At 56.4% G+C, this 18396-nt stretch overlaps 1 protein-coding gene across 1 annotated transcript; it reads left to right on the top strand.

The window, feature by feature from the left end:
• Positions 1 to 332: 332 nt before the first annotated feature.
• On the top strand, positions 333 to 3429 carry LOC133339402 (collagen alpha-2(VIII) chain-like). Its single transcript, XM_061547546.1, is given in 3 exon segments — positions 333 to 723; positions 1417 to 1709; positions 1711 to 3429. Coding segments are annotated over 3 exon segments (2283 nt in total). The 5' UTR covers positions 333 to 452.
• Positions 3430 to 18396: the final 14967 nt, after the last annotated feature.

Here is an 18396-nt window from a genome sequence, read left to right as displayed (position 1 = left end):
CTCACGGCCTACCCGTACCCGGCCGCACCAGGGTCGCTAACGCCTACCCATACCCGGCCGGGTACGGGTAGCCGGGTATCGGGTAGGGTACGGGTATCGGGTAGGGTACGGGTATCTGGTAAGGTACAGGTATTGGGTAGGGTACGGGTATCGGGTAGGGTACGGGTAGGGTACGGGTATCGGGTAGGGTACGGGTATCGGGTAGGGTATGGGTATTGGGTAGGGTACGGGTATCGGGTAGGGTACGGGTAGGGTACGGGTATCGGGTAGGGTACGGGTATCGGGTAGGGTACGGGTATCGGGTAGGGTACGGGTATCGGGTAGGGTACGGGTATCTGGTAGGGTACGGGTATCTGGTACAGGTAGCCAGGTATCAGGTACGGGTATCGGGTACCCGCTTGCGACCTCTGTCATTGACCCTCAACCTCTCCCCCGTCTCCCCTCAGGTCGCGATGTCGCCGCCATCAGCGCTCCGCTCGGCCGCCATCTTTGCCTTCCTGGTGGCGACCGCGAGCTCCAGCTACTACCCGGACGCCGCCTCCGGCCCTGTGCTCTCCTCCTCCTCCTCCGCCGGAGTCCAGTCGCAGTTCTCCGTGGCGGGGGGCGGGAGGGCCCCCCAGACGTTCGTGAAGCAGGCGACGTACGCGGGAGTGGGGGTGGTGGGGGCGGGCGGGGTGGGCCCCCGCCCGCCGGTGAAGGGTAAAGTCAAGGAGAAGTGGATCGGTGAGGACGATGGCCGTCGGTGGTTCGGTGTCGATGGAGCATCATCATCGGCATCAGCAGCAGTGTCATCAATGTCACCACCACTGTCACCACTACCATCACTATCAGTACCATCATCACTGTTATCATTATCACCATCACCACTACTATCACTATCACCACCACCATCACTATCACCACCATCATCACTGTTATCATTATCACCATCACCACTACTATCATCACTATCACCACCGCTACTATCACTTTCATTGTCACTATTACCACCATCACCAGCATCATCACTATCATCACCACCACCATCACCATTACTATCACTATCATCATCACTATCATCACCACTACTATCACTATCATCATCACTATCATCACCACCACCATCACCATTACTATCACTATCATCATCACTATCATCACCACTACTATCACTATCATCATCACTATCATCACCACTACTATCACTATCACCACCGCGCTAACTCCGGCACCACCACAACAACCCCGAACACCACCACTACAACCACCATCACCATGATCACCATTTGGATAAGATTTTCATTACCACCACCAGCAGCACAACCATCACCACCACCACCACCACCAACCCTTAACACCACCACCACCACCACCGCCATCACCAACCCTTAACACCACCACCACCACCACCGCCCCTGTGCTCTCCTCCCTCCACAGAAGTTCCGGTGGTGCTGCAGCCCGGCCCGCGCGGCTTGAAGGGCCCCCCCGGCCACCCGGGCCTGCCGGGAGTGGGCGAGGCCGGCCCCCCGGGCCCCACGGGCCCCCCAGGGGCCCCCGGGAGCCCCGGGCTCCCCTCGCCGGGGAGCCGCGGACACCCGGGTCTCGCCGGACCTCCCGGGGTAGCCGGCCACAAAGGTCCCGCCGGAGTCCCGGGACGCGCCGGGACCCCCGGCCCCAAGGGCCACCAGGGCCCCCAGGGCCTGCCGGGGCCCAAGGGCGACAAGGGGGACGGGGGGGGACGGGGGGGAGGGGTCCCCGGGCCCGCGGGGCCCCCCCGGCGAGGCGGGGCCCCCGGGCATCGGAGTCCCGGGGAGCGCCGGCGTGGACGGGGCCGAGGGGCCCGGGGGCCCGCCCGGCGCCAAGGGGGAGCCGGGGAGCCGCGGGCCCCCGGGGCAGCCCGGCCTGCCGGGGCCGCTGGGCCTCCCCGGGATGGGCAGCCCGGGCAGGGACGGGGCCCCGGGGCGGCCGGGGGAGAAGGGCCACCGGGGGCTGCAGGGGAAGCCGGGCCTGCCCGGCAGGCTCCCGCTCGGCGCGAAGGGCGGCCGCGGCGAGTCCGGGCCGCCCGGCCCCCAGGGCCCCGAGGGTCACGTGGGGCCCAAGGGGGAGCCGGGGCCGGAGGGGCGGCCGGGGTTGCCCGGGGTCGACGGCCTCGCCGGAGAGCGGGGGGCCCCTGGCCCACGCGGACCGCCGGGCGAAGGGGGCCCCGTCGGAGCTCCGGGCGGGGACGGCGCGCCCGGCGATCGCGGCCCCGCCGGGGAGGCCGGCGGGCCGGGCCCCGCGGGGGACGCGGGTCCCGTGGGCCCCGCTGGTCCCGTGGGCCCGGCGGGCCCCGGCGGGCCCCGGGGCGAGCGCGGCCCCAAGGGGTGGCCCGGCAGCAAGGGGCACGCCGGCTCGCCGGGCTTGCCGGGGTCGTGCGAGTGCGGCCCTCGGGACGGAGGCCCCGTCGGCGCCCCCGGTCCGCCGGGGCCGCCCGGCCCCCCGGGACCGCCCGCGGCACACGGGCCGCCGCCGCCGCCCGGCGACCGCGAACTCCTGGGCGACCTCCAGGGGCGGACGATGCCCCTGCGGCCGGGCGGCGGCTTCGACGGGGAGGCCGACCTGGGCCCGTCGGTCGGAGTCGGCGTGGCCTACCGGCCGGAGCCCGCCGCCTCCTCTTCCCGCGGCCCTCCGGACGCGCCGCCCGGCGGAGTCGTCAAGTTCCCCGTCGCGGCGAAGAAGATGGTGGGCGTCAAGGAGCACCACGTGCACCACCACCACTACATGAGCGCCGTCAAGGTTCCCGTGCTGCCATTCGCTCCCTTCCCCGAGCAGCAGCAGCAGCAGCAGATGCAGCAGCAGCAACAGCAACAGCAGCAGCAGCAGCAGATGCAGGTCCAGTTTCACACTCACCAGCAGCAGCACCAGCAGCAGCACCAGCAGCAGCACCAGCAGATACCGCAGCAGCAGCCGCAGACGGCGACCCGGGCGGCTTTCTCGGTGCGCCTGTCGGAGGCGTACCCGCCGGCGGGGACTCCGATCGTCTTCGACGAGGTCTTCTACAACGGCGAGGGCGCCTACGACGTTCCGAGCGGCGTGTTCACGAGCCCCGCCGGGGGCCTCTACTACGTCTCCTTCAGCTTCCACGTGCGGGGCAGCCGCGCCTGGGTGGCGCTCGTCCGCAACGGGGAGCCCGTCCTCTTCACCTACGACGACGGGGACGGCGGTGGCGGTGGGGCCGCCGGAGGAGGAGGCGACGATGGGGGAGGGAACGGCAGGAACGGCAGCGGAGGTGGAGGAGGTGGAGGAGGTGGTGGAGGAGGGATGGTCGACCACGCGTCGGGAGCCGTGGCTCTGCCTCTGGTGGCGGGCGACCGCCTCTGGCTGCAGATCCCCTCGGAGGAGGCGGCGGCGCTGTACGCGGCGGAGCACGTGCACGCTGCCTTCACCGCGTTCATGGTGTTCCCCCTGTGAGGGGGCAGGGGGGCAGGGGAGAGGAGGAGGGGGTAGGAGGGGTATGAGGAAGAGGGGGAGGGAGGAGGAGAGGGAGGAGGAGGAGGAGAGGGAGGAGGAGGAGGGGGAGGGAGGGAGGAGAAGGGGGCAGAAGGGGGAGGGAGGGGTAGGAGGAGGGCAGAGGTCGCAAACGGATTTTGATTCCTTACCCGTACCCGGCCGCACCAGGGTCACAAACGGGTAGCCGGGTATCGGGTACCCGGTTGCAGGGGCGGTTTCTTCATTAGGGCGATTGGGCGACGCACCACCAATGTCATTGAACCACAGAGTCACGCTAGCCGTCACTGCAGCCTCTGGGTATAGTCCAATCAGCGTCATGCTACGTTCTGTGGAGTACCGCCTCTTTTTGGGCGATTTCACTCCGGCTAAGAATCGCCCAGAGTGTTCCCATAGACTTACATTCAAAGATGTTTTTTTTCGAACGGGGGGCGCTCCAATGCATTCTCTATGGCTTCCGGGAGGGCTCGCCCTAACGTGCTTACGTCATCATACGTAAGCACGTTTCATCCAACAATATAATTTGTCGCCACCTAGTGGAATCTTTAATAAAAGACACTTGAGTGGTTTGTATTAATAGTGAGTATAGAAACAAACAAGATGTATTGTAAGAGTCACTTTATTTTTCATTACTATTAAAGAAGTGAAGTTGCCTGTACATGCTTAAGCTGTTAATTTATCCTTTGCATGGGTGGACCTTATCCTTATCAATCATCCAGACATTTGCCCCCCCTAAGAGATTTTGCAGGAGCCGCCACTGCCCGGTTGCGACCTCTGGAGGAGGGGTGGGAGGGAGGAGGGGTAGGAGGGCAGAGGTCACAACCGGGTACCCGATACCCGTACCCGGCCAGGTACGGGAACGGGTACCCGTTTGCGACCCTGGTGCGGCCGGGTACGGGTAAGGAATCAAGCCCTGTTTGCGACCTGTGGAGAAGCGGTAGGAGGAGGAGGAGGGGCAGAAGGAGGAGTAAGCGGAAGGGAAATGTTGGTGGTAACAATGGTGGCGGTGGTGGTGGGGGTGGTGGGGGTGGTGGGGGGGGGTGATGATATTGGAGGGGGATGAGGGTGCGTGGACGGATGGATTTAGCGGATTAGATGAGGCCAAGGTCGACGGACGGACGGACACGCGGACAGAGACACGCAGACAGAGACACGCGGCAGACAGAGACACGCGGCAGACGGGCGAACGATGATTTGGCAGAGAGAACGACGGACGGATTGACGAATCGGCGCGTTCAGCCTCTTGGCTCCGGCAAACAACAGGCGCACAGACACACACACTCAGACACAAAGACAAAGATCCCCCGTGTAGCCTTAACAGGCTGTAGGGGCAAGTGCTGTTAGCGAGTAGCACCTATGAAGGCCGGCACTGTGGCACACGAGGGGGTGGGTGGCCAGCACCACGCCCGGCCGCCTTTGTCTCCCAAGTGGAGACGTTTTTTTAAGCACTGCACCAGGTACTCATTTGAGGCTGAGTCGACCTAGGGGACGCCCAGAACCGTTTCAGATAAACGTCACTGCTGGTGTCGGCCGTGAGCGGGAATCAAACTCAGGTTGACAGGTTTGTAGCGCAGCGTAGCGCTAACCACTACACCCACCACTCCCCCTACAGGCACACACACAGATAGACACACAGGCACCACACACAGGCACACACACAGATAGACACACAGGCACCACACACAGGCACACACACACGGGCACACACAGATACACACACACACAGGCACACACACGGGCACACACACGGGCACACACACAGACACACACACACAGGCACACACACACGCAAGCACACAGGCACACACACAGGCACACACACAGACACACACAGGCACACACACAGACACACACAGACACACACACAGGCACACACACACGCAAGCACACAGGCACACACACAGACACACACACAGACACACACACAGACACACACACACAGACACACACACAGGGACACACACACAGGCACACACACAGACACACACACACACACGCAAGCACACAGGCACACACACAGGGACACACACACAGGCACACACACATGCACCACACACAGGCACACACACACGCAAGCACACAGGCACACACACAGGCACACACACAGACACACACACAGGCACACACACACATGCACACGCACACAGGCACACACACACACACAGGCACACACACAGAGTATGCCGATAGCATAAAAATGAGATGTGATAGAGCAAATCTGAGATCAGATTTGGAATCAGCACCCTGAAATTAGTCTAGAACAGCTGCAAAAGTCCAGGCCAGAAAAACATGTTTTTTTTGTTGTTGACCACTGTAATTTGTCTATCTACTTGACTTTACCGAAATACCCAAAGAGAATATGGATTACTGCAGTGACGAAAGCTTCAAATCAATTTTGAACCTATTTCGATCCATTCAGACGCTGTCGCCTCGACAGACCTGCTTTCACCTGAAGACGGCTGCTTGCGTTGTGGCCCAAACGTCGTGAGAATTATTTTATGTTTTATTTTTATTATTTTATTACTTCCCTTCTACGTGACGACTTTAGCGAAAGAACCAAGAAGATGAATATTGAACCTACTAGTAGGTACTGCTTTTGGTAGGGAGACAAAGGCGGCCGGGAGTGGTGTTAGTAGGAGGTGCTAGTACTAGTAGTGCCTGCTAGTAGTAGTAGTGGTGGGTACTATTGGTAGGTACTACTGGTGGATCGTAGTGTGGTACAGGACCTAACGCGCATCGAATCGGTACAACCATCGGCGTGAAATCCAAGTGTATATTATAGACGTATTAAAATATATCACCTTGTCTCTTCTACTATGTGTGTGTGTATCGTTGTCATGAGTGATAGTTGTTTATCATATAAAAGTCGTATTAAACTAAAAGTACTAAAATAACAAAAATAAAACATAATAAAATAATTCTCACGACGTTTCGGCCACAACGCAAGCAGCCTTGCGTTGTGGCCGAAACGTCGTGAGAATTGTATTGTATTATGTTTTATTTTTATTATTTTATTACTTCCCTTCTACGTGACTTTACCGAAAGAACCAAGAAGATGAATCCCTGCTGCAGTCACGAAAGCTTTACATCGAAACATAACTCTGATAGTGCATATATTATCAGAGTTATGTTTTTCCTTACCCGTACCCGGCCGCATAGACTCAACACTACCCATAGACTCAACACTGCCCATAGACTCAACACTACCCATAGACTCAGCACTACCCATAGACTCAGCACTACCCATAGACTCAGCACTGCCCATAGACTCAACACTGTCCATAGACTCAGCACTACCCATAGACTCAGCACTGCCCATAGACTCAGCACTGTCACCCATAGACTCAGCACTGCCCATAGACTCAGCACTGCCCATAGACTCAGCACTGCCCATAGACTCAACACTGTCCATAGACTCAGCACTGTCACCCATAGACTCAACACTGTCCATAGACTCAGCACTGTCACCCATAGACTCAACACTGTCCATAGACTCAGCACTACCCATAGACTCAGCACTGCCACCCATAGACTCAGCACTGCCACCCATAGACTCAGCACTGCCCATAGACTCAACACTGTCCATAGACTCAGCACTGCCACCCATAGACTCAGCACTGTCACCCATAGACTCAGCACTGTCACCCATAGACTCAGCACTGCCCATAGACTCAGCACTGTCACCCATAGACTCAACACTGTCCATAGACTCAGCACTGCCACCCATAGACTCAGCACTGCCACCCATAGACTCAGCACTGCCACCCATAGACTCAGCACTACCCATAGACTCAGCACTACCCATAGACTCAGCACTACCCATAGACTCAGCACTGCCCATAGACTCAGCACTACCCATAGACTCAGCACTACCCATAGACTCAGCACTGCCCATAGACTCAGCACTACCCATAGACTCAGCACTACCCATAGACTCAGCACTGCCCATAGACTCAGCACTACCCATAGACTCAGCACTACCCATAGACTCAGCACTACCCATAGACTCAGCACTGCCCATAGACTCAGCACTACCCATAGACTCAGCACTGCCCATAGACTCAGCACTACCCATAGACTCAGCACTGCCCATAGACTCAACACTGTCCATAGACTCAGCACTACCCATAGACTCAGCACTGCCCATAGACTCAGCACTGTCACCCATAGACTCAGCACTGCCCATAGACTCAGCACTGCCCATAGACTCAGCACTGCCCATAGACTCAACACTGTCCATAGACTCAGCACTGTCACCCATAGACTCAACACTGTCCATAGACTCAGCACTGTCACCCATAGACTCAACACTGTCCATAGACTCAGCACTACCCATAGACTCAGCACTGCCACCCATAGACTCAGCACTGCCACCCATAGACTCAGCACTGCCCATAGACTCAACACTGTCCATAGACTCAGCACTGCCACCCATAGACTCAGCACTGTCACCCATAGACTCAGCACTGTCACCCATAGACTCAGCACTGCCCATAGACTCAGCACTGTCACCCATAGACTCAACACTGTCCATAGACTCAGCACTGCCACCCATAGACTCAGCACTGCCACCCATAGACTCAGCACTGCCACCCATAGACTCAGCACTACCCATAGACTCAGCACTACCCATAGACTCAGCACTACCCATAGACTCAGCACTGCCCATAGACTCAGCACTACCCATAGACTCAGCACTACCCATAGACTCAGCACTGCCCATAGACTCAGCACTACCCATAGACTCAGCACTACCCATAGACTCAGCACTGCCCATAGACTCAGCACTACCCATAGACTCAGCACTACCCATAGACTCAGCACTGCCCATAGACTCAGCACTACCCATAGACTCAGCACTGCCCATAGACTAAGCACTACCCATAGACTCAGCACTGCCCATAGACTCAGCACTACCCATAGACTCAGCACTACCCATAGACTCAGCACTACATAGACTCAGCACTACATAGACTCAGCACTACATAGACTCAGCACTGCCACCCATAGACTCAACACTGTCCATAGACTCAGCACTACCATAGACTCAGCACTGTCACCCATAGACTCAGCACTGTCACCCATAGACTCAACACTGTCACCCATAGACTCAGCACTGTCACCCACAGACTCAGCACTGTCACCCATAGACTCAGCACTGTCACCCATAGACTCAACACTGCCCATAGATTCAGCACTGCCCATAGACTCAACACTGTCCATAGACTCAGCACTACCCATAGACTCAGCACTGCCCATAGACTCAGCACTGTCACCCATAGACTCAACACTGTCCATAGACTCAGCACTACCCATAGACTCAGCACTGCCACCCATAGACTCAGCACTACCCATAGACTCAGCACTACCCATAGACTCAGCACTACCCATAGACTCAGCACTGCCCATAGACTCAGCACTACCCATAGACTCAGCACTACCCATAGACTCAGCACTGCCCATAGACTCAGCACTACCCATAGACTCAGCACTACCCATAGACTCAGCACTGCCCATAGACTCAGCACTACCCATAGACTCAGCACTACCCATAGACTCAGCACTGCCCATAGACTCAGCACTACCCATAGACTCAGCACTGCCCATAGACTCAGCACTACCCATAGACTCAGCACTGCCCATAGACTCAGCACTACCCATAGACTCAGCACTGCCCATAGACTCAACACTGTCCATAGACTCAGCACTACCCATAGACTCAGCACTGCCCATAGACTCAGCACTGTCACCCATAGACTCAGCACTGCCCATAGACTCAGCACTGCCCATAGACTCAGCACTGCCCATAGACTCAACACTGTCCATAGACTCAGCACTGTCACCCATAGACTCAACACTGTCCATAGACTCAGCACTGTCACCCATAGACTCAACACTGTCCATAGACTCAGCACTACCCATAGACTCAGCACTGCCACCCATAGACTCAGCACTGCCACCCATAGACTCAGCACTGCCCATAGACTCAACACTGTCCATAGACTCAGCACTGCCACCCATAGACTCAGCACTGTCACCCATAGACTCAGCACTGTCACCCATAGACTCAGCACTGCCCATAGACTCAGCACTGTCACCCATAGACTCAACACTGTCCATAGACTCAGCACTGCCACCCATAGACTCAGCACTGCCACCCATAGACTCAGCACTGCCACCCATAGACTCAGCACTACCCATAGACTCAGCACTACCCATAGACTCAGCACTACCCATAGACTCAGCACTGCCCATAGACTCAGCACTACCCATAGACTCAGCACTACCCATAGACTCAGCACTGCCCATAGACTCAGCACTACCCATAGACTCAGCACTACCCATAGACTCAGCACTGCCCATAGACTCAGCACTACCCATAGACTCAGCACTACCCATAGACTCAGCACTGCCCATAGACTCAGCACTACCCATAGACTCAGCACTGCCCATAGACTCAGCACTACCCATAGACTCAGCACTGCCCATAGACTCAGCACTACCCATAGACTCAGCACTACCCATAGACTCAGCACTACCCATAGACTCAGCACTACCCATAGACTCAGCACTACCCATAGACTCAGCACTGCCCATAGACTCAACACTGTCCATAGACTCAGCACTACCCATAGACTCAGCACTGCCCATAGACTCAGCACTGTCACCCATAGACTCAACACTGTCACCCATAGACTCAGCACTGTCACCCACAGACTCAGCACTGTCACCCATAGACTCAGCACTGTCACCCATAGACTCAACACTGCCCATAGATTCAGCACTGCCCATAGACTCAACACTGTCCATAGACTCAGCACTACCCATAGACTCAGCACTGCCCATAGACTCAGCACTGTCACCCATAGACTCAACACTGTCCATAGACTCAGCACTACCCATAGACTCAGCACTGCCACCCATAGACTCAGCACTACCCATAGACTCAGCACTGCCACCCATAGACTCAGCACTACCCATAGACTCAGCGCTGCTGTCAACTTAGACATCATCACAGCGACGACGATTCACTCTTTCCATCGACACCGGCAGCCAGACGGCAAAAGACGACGTCTGATTGGTGGATACGCAGCGGCACCTCGTGGCGACACGAGGAACGGGACTTTGAAAGACTCCGCGGGGCATCGGGAGTGGGCTGACTGTGGCCACGTGCTCCACACGTCACGTGGCATGGCATCAACGTATGCCCGCCATTAGCCAACTCACTCACCCACTCATTCACCCATTAACTTACTCACCCACCCACTCACCTACCCACCCAACCACTCACCCACTCACGTACCCACCCACTCATTCACTCGCTAACTCACTCACTCACCAACTCACTCACCCTCTCACCTACCCACCCACTCACTCGCTAACTCACCCACTCACCCACCAACTCACTCACCCACCCACTCACCCACTCACTCACCCACTCACTAACCCACTCACTCACCTACCCACCCACTCGTTCACTCGCTAACTCACCCACCCACCAACTCACTCACCCACCCACCCACTCACCTACCCACCCACCCACTCACTCACCCACCCACTCACTCACCCACTCACTCACTCACTCACCCACCCACTCACCCACCCACTCACCCACCCACTCATTCACTCGCTAACTCACTCACTCACCAACTCACCCCACCCACTCACTCACCCACCAACTCACCCACCAACTCACTCACCCACCCACTCACCTACCCACCCACTCATTCACCCACCAACTCACTCACCCATCCACTCACCTACCCACCCAACCACTCACCCACCCACTCATTCACCCACCAACTCACTCACCCACCCACTCATTCACTCGCTAACCTCACCCACCCACCAACTCACTCACCCACCCACCCACTCACCTACCCACCCACTCACTCACCCACCCACTCACCTACCCACTCACCTACCCACTCACTCACCCACCCACGTACCCACTCACTCACTCACCAACTCACTCACCCACCCCACCCACTCACTCACCCCACCCACTCACCTACCCGCCCACTCACTCACTCACCCACCCACGTACCCACCCACTCACTCACTCGCTAACTCACCCCACCCACTCACTCACCCACCAACTCACTCACCCACCCACTCACCCACTCACTAACCCACTCACTCAATCACTCATCCACCCACTTAGGGGCCGTCCATAAATGACGTCACGCGATTTTGGACAATTTTTTGACCCCCCTCGTCACACGGCGTCACAAAAAGTCAGACCCCCCCCTCAAATATGACGTCACAAAGCTCTGCCCTCCCCCCCAAAATAAAACATTCTTCAAATCGCTTTAAACTATTGTCATTGTATTGTGCGTATTTAGTGTGGCGCTGCACTCTGATGTTGTAGGAGAAACATTTATTACAAAGCCTATTTAACTAAGAACGTGTTGTCTATACTTATATATTTATTTAAAGTTGCGCATTTTGATGTGACGTCACATTTCTCACCCCCCCCCCTCGTCACACATCGTCACAAATGTCTGACCCCCCCCCCACCCCCTAGGTGCGTGACGTCATTTATGGACGGTCCCTTACTCACCCACTCACTCACCCACTCACTCACTCACCCATTCACTCACCCACCCACTCACCCACTCACTCACCCACTGACTCACCCACCCACCCACTCACCTACCCACTCACTCACCCACTCACTCACTCACCCATTCACTCACCCACCCACTCACCCCACCCACTCACTCACTCACCCACTCACTCACCCACCTACCCACCCACTCACTCACTCACTCACCCACTCACTCACCCACTCACCTACCCACTCACTCACTCACCCACTCACCTACCCACCCACTCACTCACCCACTCACCTACCCACCCACTCACTCACCCACTCACCTACCCACCCACTCACCTACCCACCCACTCACCCACTCACTCACCTACCTACCCACTCACTCACCCACTCACCTACCCACCCACTCACTCACCCACTCACCTACCCACCCACTCACTCACCCACTCACCTACCCACCCACTCACCTACCCACCCACTCACCCACTCACTCACCTACCTACCCACTCACTCACCCACTCACCCACTCACCCACCCACTCACCCACTCACCCACCCATCCATCCATCAGTTCTATCTCTTCTCTAGCCCGTGTCGTGCCCGTTTAGCCCTCTCTATCCGGCCAATCAGAAGCTGCCTCAAAGTCTGTGCACCCAGCCTGGCACAAGCGGCGTGGTGACGATAACATTACGCAATTAGAATCGATTCTAGCTAGTCGACGCTTACGAATCTTTCTCAAATCGATTCGTGGTGACGTCACGAACCACCTCGGAGAAGGGGGCGGGGCAGGAATACAAAATCCCTGCACTCTGATTGGTTGCAGCGTGGCCTCGTGACCGCTAACCAATCGGAGTCGCGGATCACACCCCCCCCCCCTCACCGCCCCTTCTCACCCAGCCCCGCCCACTCACGACCATTGACCAATGGGGAAGCGCGGTTCAACCCCCGCTCACTCCGCCCTCTCTCCATCGTAACTCCTCCCACTTACCCGCCTTCTCTCGCTACGCCCCGCCCACTCACGACTCTGGACCAATAAGGAAGCGCGGTTCAACCCCCGCTCACTCCGCCCTCTCTCCATCGTAACTCCTCCCACTTACCCGCCTTCTCTCGCTACGCCCCGCCCACTCACGACTCTGGACCAATAGGGAAGCGCGGTTCAACCCCCGCTCACTCCGCCCTCTCTCCATCGTAACTCCTCCCACTAACCCGCCCCCTCTCACTCCGCCCCGCCCACACACGACCGTGGACCAATGGGAAAGCGCGGTTCAACCTCAACTCCCCCTCCCCATACCACCCCGCCCCTTCACACTCATTGACGCCCCGCCCACTCACGACAGTTGACCAATGGGGAAGCGCGGTTCAACCCCCACTCCGCCCCTCTCTCCATCGTAACTCCTCTCATTTACCCGCCTTCTCTCGCTTAACCCCGCCCACTCACGACCCTGGACCAATAGAGAAGCGCGGTTTCAACCCCCACTCCGCCCCTCTCTCCATCGTAACTCCTCCCACTAACCCGCCTCCCTCACTCCGCCCCGCCCACTCAAGACCGTGGACCAATGAGAAAGCGCGGCTGAACGCCCCCCCCTCCCCTTCTCACACCCCCCCCGCACCCCGCCCCTCCACGACCGTCAACCAATGGGTGGGACGCGTGGCTCAACCCCCCCCCCTCTCCCTCCCACTCCCGGGGCCCACGTGACCCGCCGCTCTTATTAACGTTACGATTTCCGAACCCTCCATTCCCGCCGCTAAGTGGCGGCGGGCCGCATGCAAGGGGAGGTGTCGCTCCGCCCGGTACCAGTTTTTTCATATTTCCTCTCCCCCGACACCACACATCTCTCTAATTGTTTTACCTCCACGATGTATTGACGGTGGAGTGAACACGCGAGACCGTGAGTCGATTGGGCGATTGCACGCGCGTGCTTAGCCGAGCCGAGCGGGCCGCTAGACGGACGCGGCCTAGTCAAGCCTGCGGGGCCCAGGCTCCGTAGGCCGCGGCCTGTTCGTCGTCGTCGTCGCGAAGTCGCTTCGACGACAAGAAAGTCGGTTTGGGGCCAGCTAGCAACGCGTCGGACATTGTGTGTGTGTCTGTGTGTGTGTGTTGGTGTGTCTGTGTGTGTGTGTGTCGGTGTGTGTGTCGGTGTGTGTTGGTGTGTGTGTGTTGGTGTGTGTCGGTGTGTGTGTGTGTTGGTGTGTGTGTGTTGGTGTGTGTGTGAACAGCTGCCTAAATTGTGAGTGCGGGAACAGGCTCATAGAGACCCACAGACTCCTACAGAGACCCACAGACTCCTACAGAGACCCACAGACTCCTACAGAGACCCACAGACTCGCACAGCAACTCGCACAGAGACCCACAGACTCACACATAGAGACCCACAGACTCGCACACAGAGACCCACAGACTCATACAGAGACCCACAGGCTCCTACAGAGACCCACAGGCTCCTACAGAGACCCACAGACTCCTACAGAGACCCACAGACTCACACAGCAACTCGCACAGAGACCCACAGACTCCTACAGAGACCCACAGACTCCTACAGAGACCCACAGACTCATATACAGAGACCCACAGACTCATATACAGAGACCCACAGACTCATATACAGAGACCCACAGAATCCTACAGATACCCACAGACTCCTACAGAGACCCACAGACTCATATACAGAGACCCACAGACTCATATACAGAGACCCACAGAATCCTACAGATACCCACAGACTCCTACAGAGACCCACAGACTCCTATACAGAGACCCACAGACTCATATACAGAGACCCACAGACTCCTACAGAGACTCACAGACTCGTATACAGAGACCCACAGACTGAGACAGAGACCCACAGACTCCTACAGAGACCCACAGACTCGTATACAGAGACCCACAGAATCCTACAGAGACCCACAGACTGAGACAGAGACCCACATACTCCTACAGAGACCCACAGACTCCTACAGAGACCCACAGACTCATATACAGAGACCCACAGACTCATATACAGAGACCCACAGACTCATATACAGAGACCCACAGAATCCTACAGATACCCACAGACTCCTACAGAGACCCACAGACTCATATACAGAGACCCACAGACTCATATACAGAGACCCACAGAATCCTACAGATACCCACAGACTCCTACAGAGACCCACAGACTCCTATACAGAGACCCACAGACTCATATACAGAGACTCACAGACTCATATACAGAGACTCACAGACTCATATACAGAGACCCACAGACTCCTACACAGAGACCCACAGACTCGTATACAGAGACCCACAGACTCCTACAGAGACCCACAGAATCCTACAGAGACCCACAGACTCCTACAAAGACCCACAGACTCACACAGAGACCCACAGACTCACACAGAGACCCACAGACTCACACAGAGACCCACAGACTCATATACAGTGACCCACAGACTCATATACAGAGACCCACAGACTCGCACAGAGACCCACAGACTCGCACAGAGACCCACAGACTCCTACAGAGACCCACAGACTCCTACAGAGACCCACAGACTCCTACAGAGACCCACAGACTCCTACAGAGACCCACAGACTCCTACAGAGACCCACAGACTCCTACAGAGACCCACGAACTAAGTTTGATTCCCGCTCACAGCCAACGCCACCAGTGACGATTGTCTGAACCGGTCCTGCGCCTCCCCTAGGTCGACTCAGCCGCAAATGAGTACCTGGTGTAGCGGTGTGTAGTGAGCATCGCCACTGGGGAGACAAAGGCGGCCGGGCGTGGTGGTGCCCTTGATAGGTGCTGATACTTGCTATTAACAGCACTTGCCCCAACACTGGTAAGACTACACGGGGCATCTTTATCTGTGTACGTGTGTATGTGTGTGTCTGTGTATGTCTGTATCTGTGTATGTCTGTATCTGCGTGTGTATGTGTGTATCTGTGTATATGTGTATCTGTGTATGTGTGTGTGTATATCTGTGTATGTGTCTATCTGTGTGTGTCTGTATCTGTGTGTGTGTGTATGTGTGTGTATGTGTATCTGTATGTGTGTGTATCTGTGTGTGTATCTGTGTGTGTGTATGTGTGTGTATGTGTATCTATGTGTGTGTATCTGTGTGTGTGTATGTGTATCTGTGTGTGTGTGTATGTGTATCTGTGTGTGTGTATGTGTATCTGTGTGTGTGTGTATGTGTATCTGTGTGTGTGCATCTGTGTGTCTGTGTGTGTGTATCTGTGTGTGTGTGTGTCTGTATCTGTGTGTGTGTGTATGTGTCTGTATCTGTATCTGTGTGTGTATCTGTGCACATAGCCTGGCACAAGTGTCGTGGTGACGTCACCGACACTCGGTTGTTGTGTGTCTGTGTGTGTGTTCGACACGTAGACTTTCGCGACCAGTATTATTCATAATAAAGGTCTTTGGGTTAGATCGCGTTGTTATAAATGTGGCGTTTTGTCAACGCGACACATTGTTTGCTGATTGGCCGTGGCGGGTGGTGGAGGGTAGTGACACATTTATAATAACGCGATCTGACCCAGAAACATTGACTACAATCGATGTCTGTGTGTATCTACGTCTGTGTGTCGATATCTGTGTATCTGTGTGTGTGTATCAATCTACGTGTGTGTGTATCTCCGTATAGTAGGGAGTGGTGGTGTAGTAGTTAGCGCTACGCTGTGCTACGAACCCGGCGACCCAGGTTCGATATCCGCTCACGGCCAACACCGGTGACAATTATCTGTACCGGTCATGGGCCTCGCCTAGGTCGACTCAGCCTCAAATGAGAACCTGGTACGGTGTGTAAACATCGCCACTGGGGAGACAAAGGCGGTCGGGCGTGGTGCTAGCCACCCACCTCCTCGTGTACCGTTCCGGCCTTCATAGGTGCTCGCTAACAGCACTTGCCCCTAGAGTTGGTTAAGGCTATATGGGGGATCTATGTCTTTGTGTATCTGCATGGTGTGTCTGTGTATCTGTGTGTGTCTGTGGAGCCACAGCAGAGATAGAGAATTTGAGCAAAACCTACATCTCTGCTTTATTGACTGGTCAAGGCCTATGATATCCTCAGTAGGCCTGGGCTCTGGGTTGTTCTTCGTATGTTCGGAGTCCCTGACCCTCTGCTCACGATCATCGAGGACCTTCATGATGGTGAGCGGGCCCGGGTAAAACTACGTGGCCGGGAGTCGGAGCCATTCCCTGTTCACCTTGGGGTGCGACAGGGATGTCCTCTGGCTCCCACGTTATTTAACATCATCTGTGACCACGTAGTTTGAGAAGCTTTCCATGGATGTACCGGAGGAATTTCCATCTGGTACAGATAACAATGGGAGACTAATGGATACCCGGGTGTGGTCGATGATCTGGTGATTGCTGCTCACTCAGAGGAGGAGTTGGAGGTGCTGTTGCTGAACCTGGAACTTGCCACTAAGAGGTGTGTGGGGCCTTACCATCAGCAAAACTAAGCACCTGCCTGGGTATTTTGTACCATCAGACACTCCACCCCCACAACTCCCAATTGGTGATGGAGCAGTTGTGGAGAGAATGGAGAGTTTCGCATACCTGGGCAGTGTATATCCAAATCAGTCGAGCGGCATTATCTTTTCATCGGCTGCGTAACGCTGTGTGGAAGCTACCTGGTCTGTCACTCCGCACGAAGCTTCAGGTCATCTCGGCCAAAGTCATGCCCTCCCTTCTCAATGCTTGTGAAACGGGGACCCTCCTAATGGAACATCTTTGCCGGTAGAAATATTTAGGCTGGCCTGCCTACGATCCATCCTGGGTTTAACCTGCAGGCTGGATTGTGTGAGGAGCTCACAAATCCTTGAAAGATCTGGACAAAGTCCCATCGGTGAGCTCCTCCGGCGGGCAAGGCTACGCTGGCTGGGTCATGTAGCCCGCATGCCCAGCCACCGCATGCCTAAACAGCTTTAATTTGGCCGCATCGAGGGGGCTAAACGGGCGCGGCACGGGCTGGAGAAGAGATGGAGCTGATGTGGTACAAGAGGTTGTGGAGCTGAGTGGACTTGCCGATGACCGGTACCAGCGGTGTCAAGATCGGCCTCTGTGGAGGAGGCTCGTGAAGGACGCTACTGGGCAGTTGGAGGCAGTCGCCCTCCAACAACAACGGAGGGCGGAGGAGCGACGCTCACAACAACGAGCGGAGCGCCGGGTGGCTAAAGCACAGCAAGTTGGTACAGTAGGGGGCACAGGTGGTGCATCAGCCAGTCATCTCGGTCATCTCAGTCAGTCGACCTGTGGCACCTGGGCCTGCCCCGTGACCTACTGCCAGCGGGCGTTCGACACTTCACGTGGCCTCAAGGTGCACTTGGCCTGGCACAAGCGTCGTGGTGACGTCACCGCCACTTAGTGGCGAATGGCGGTTGTTGTT

This window comes from Lethenteron reissneri, unplaced genomic scaffold (assembly GCF_015708825.2).
Source record: "Lethenteron reissneri isolate LAM-NWPU_2019-01 unplaced genomic scaffold, ASM1570882v1 scaffold_186, whole genome shotgun sequence".
NCBI lineage: Eukaryota > Metazoa > Chordata > Hyperoartia > Petromyzontiformes > Petromyzontidae > Lethenteron > Lethenteron reissneri.
This window is presented reverse-complemented; position numbering and strand designations above follow the sequence as displayed.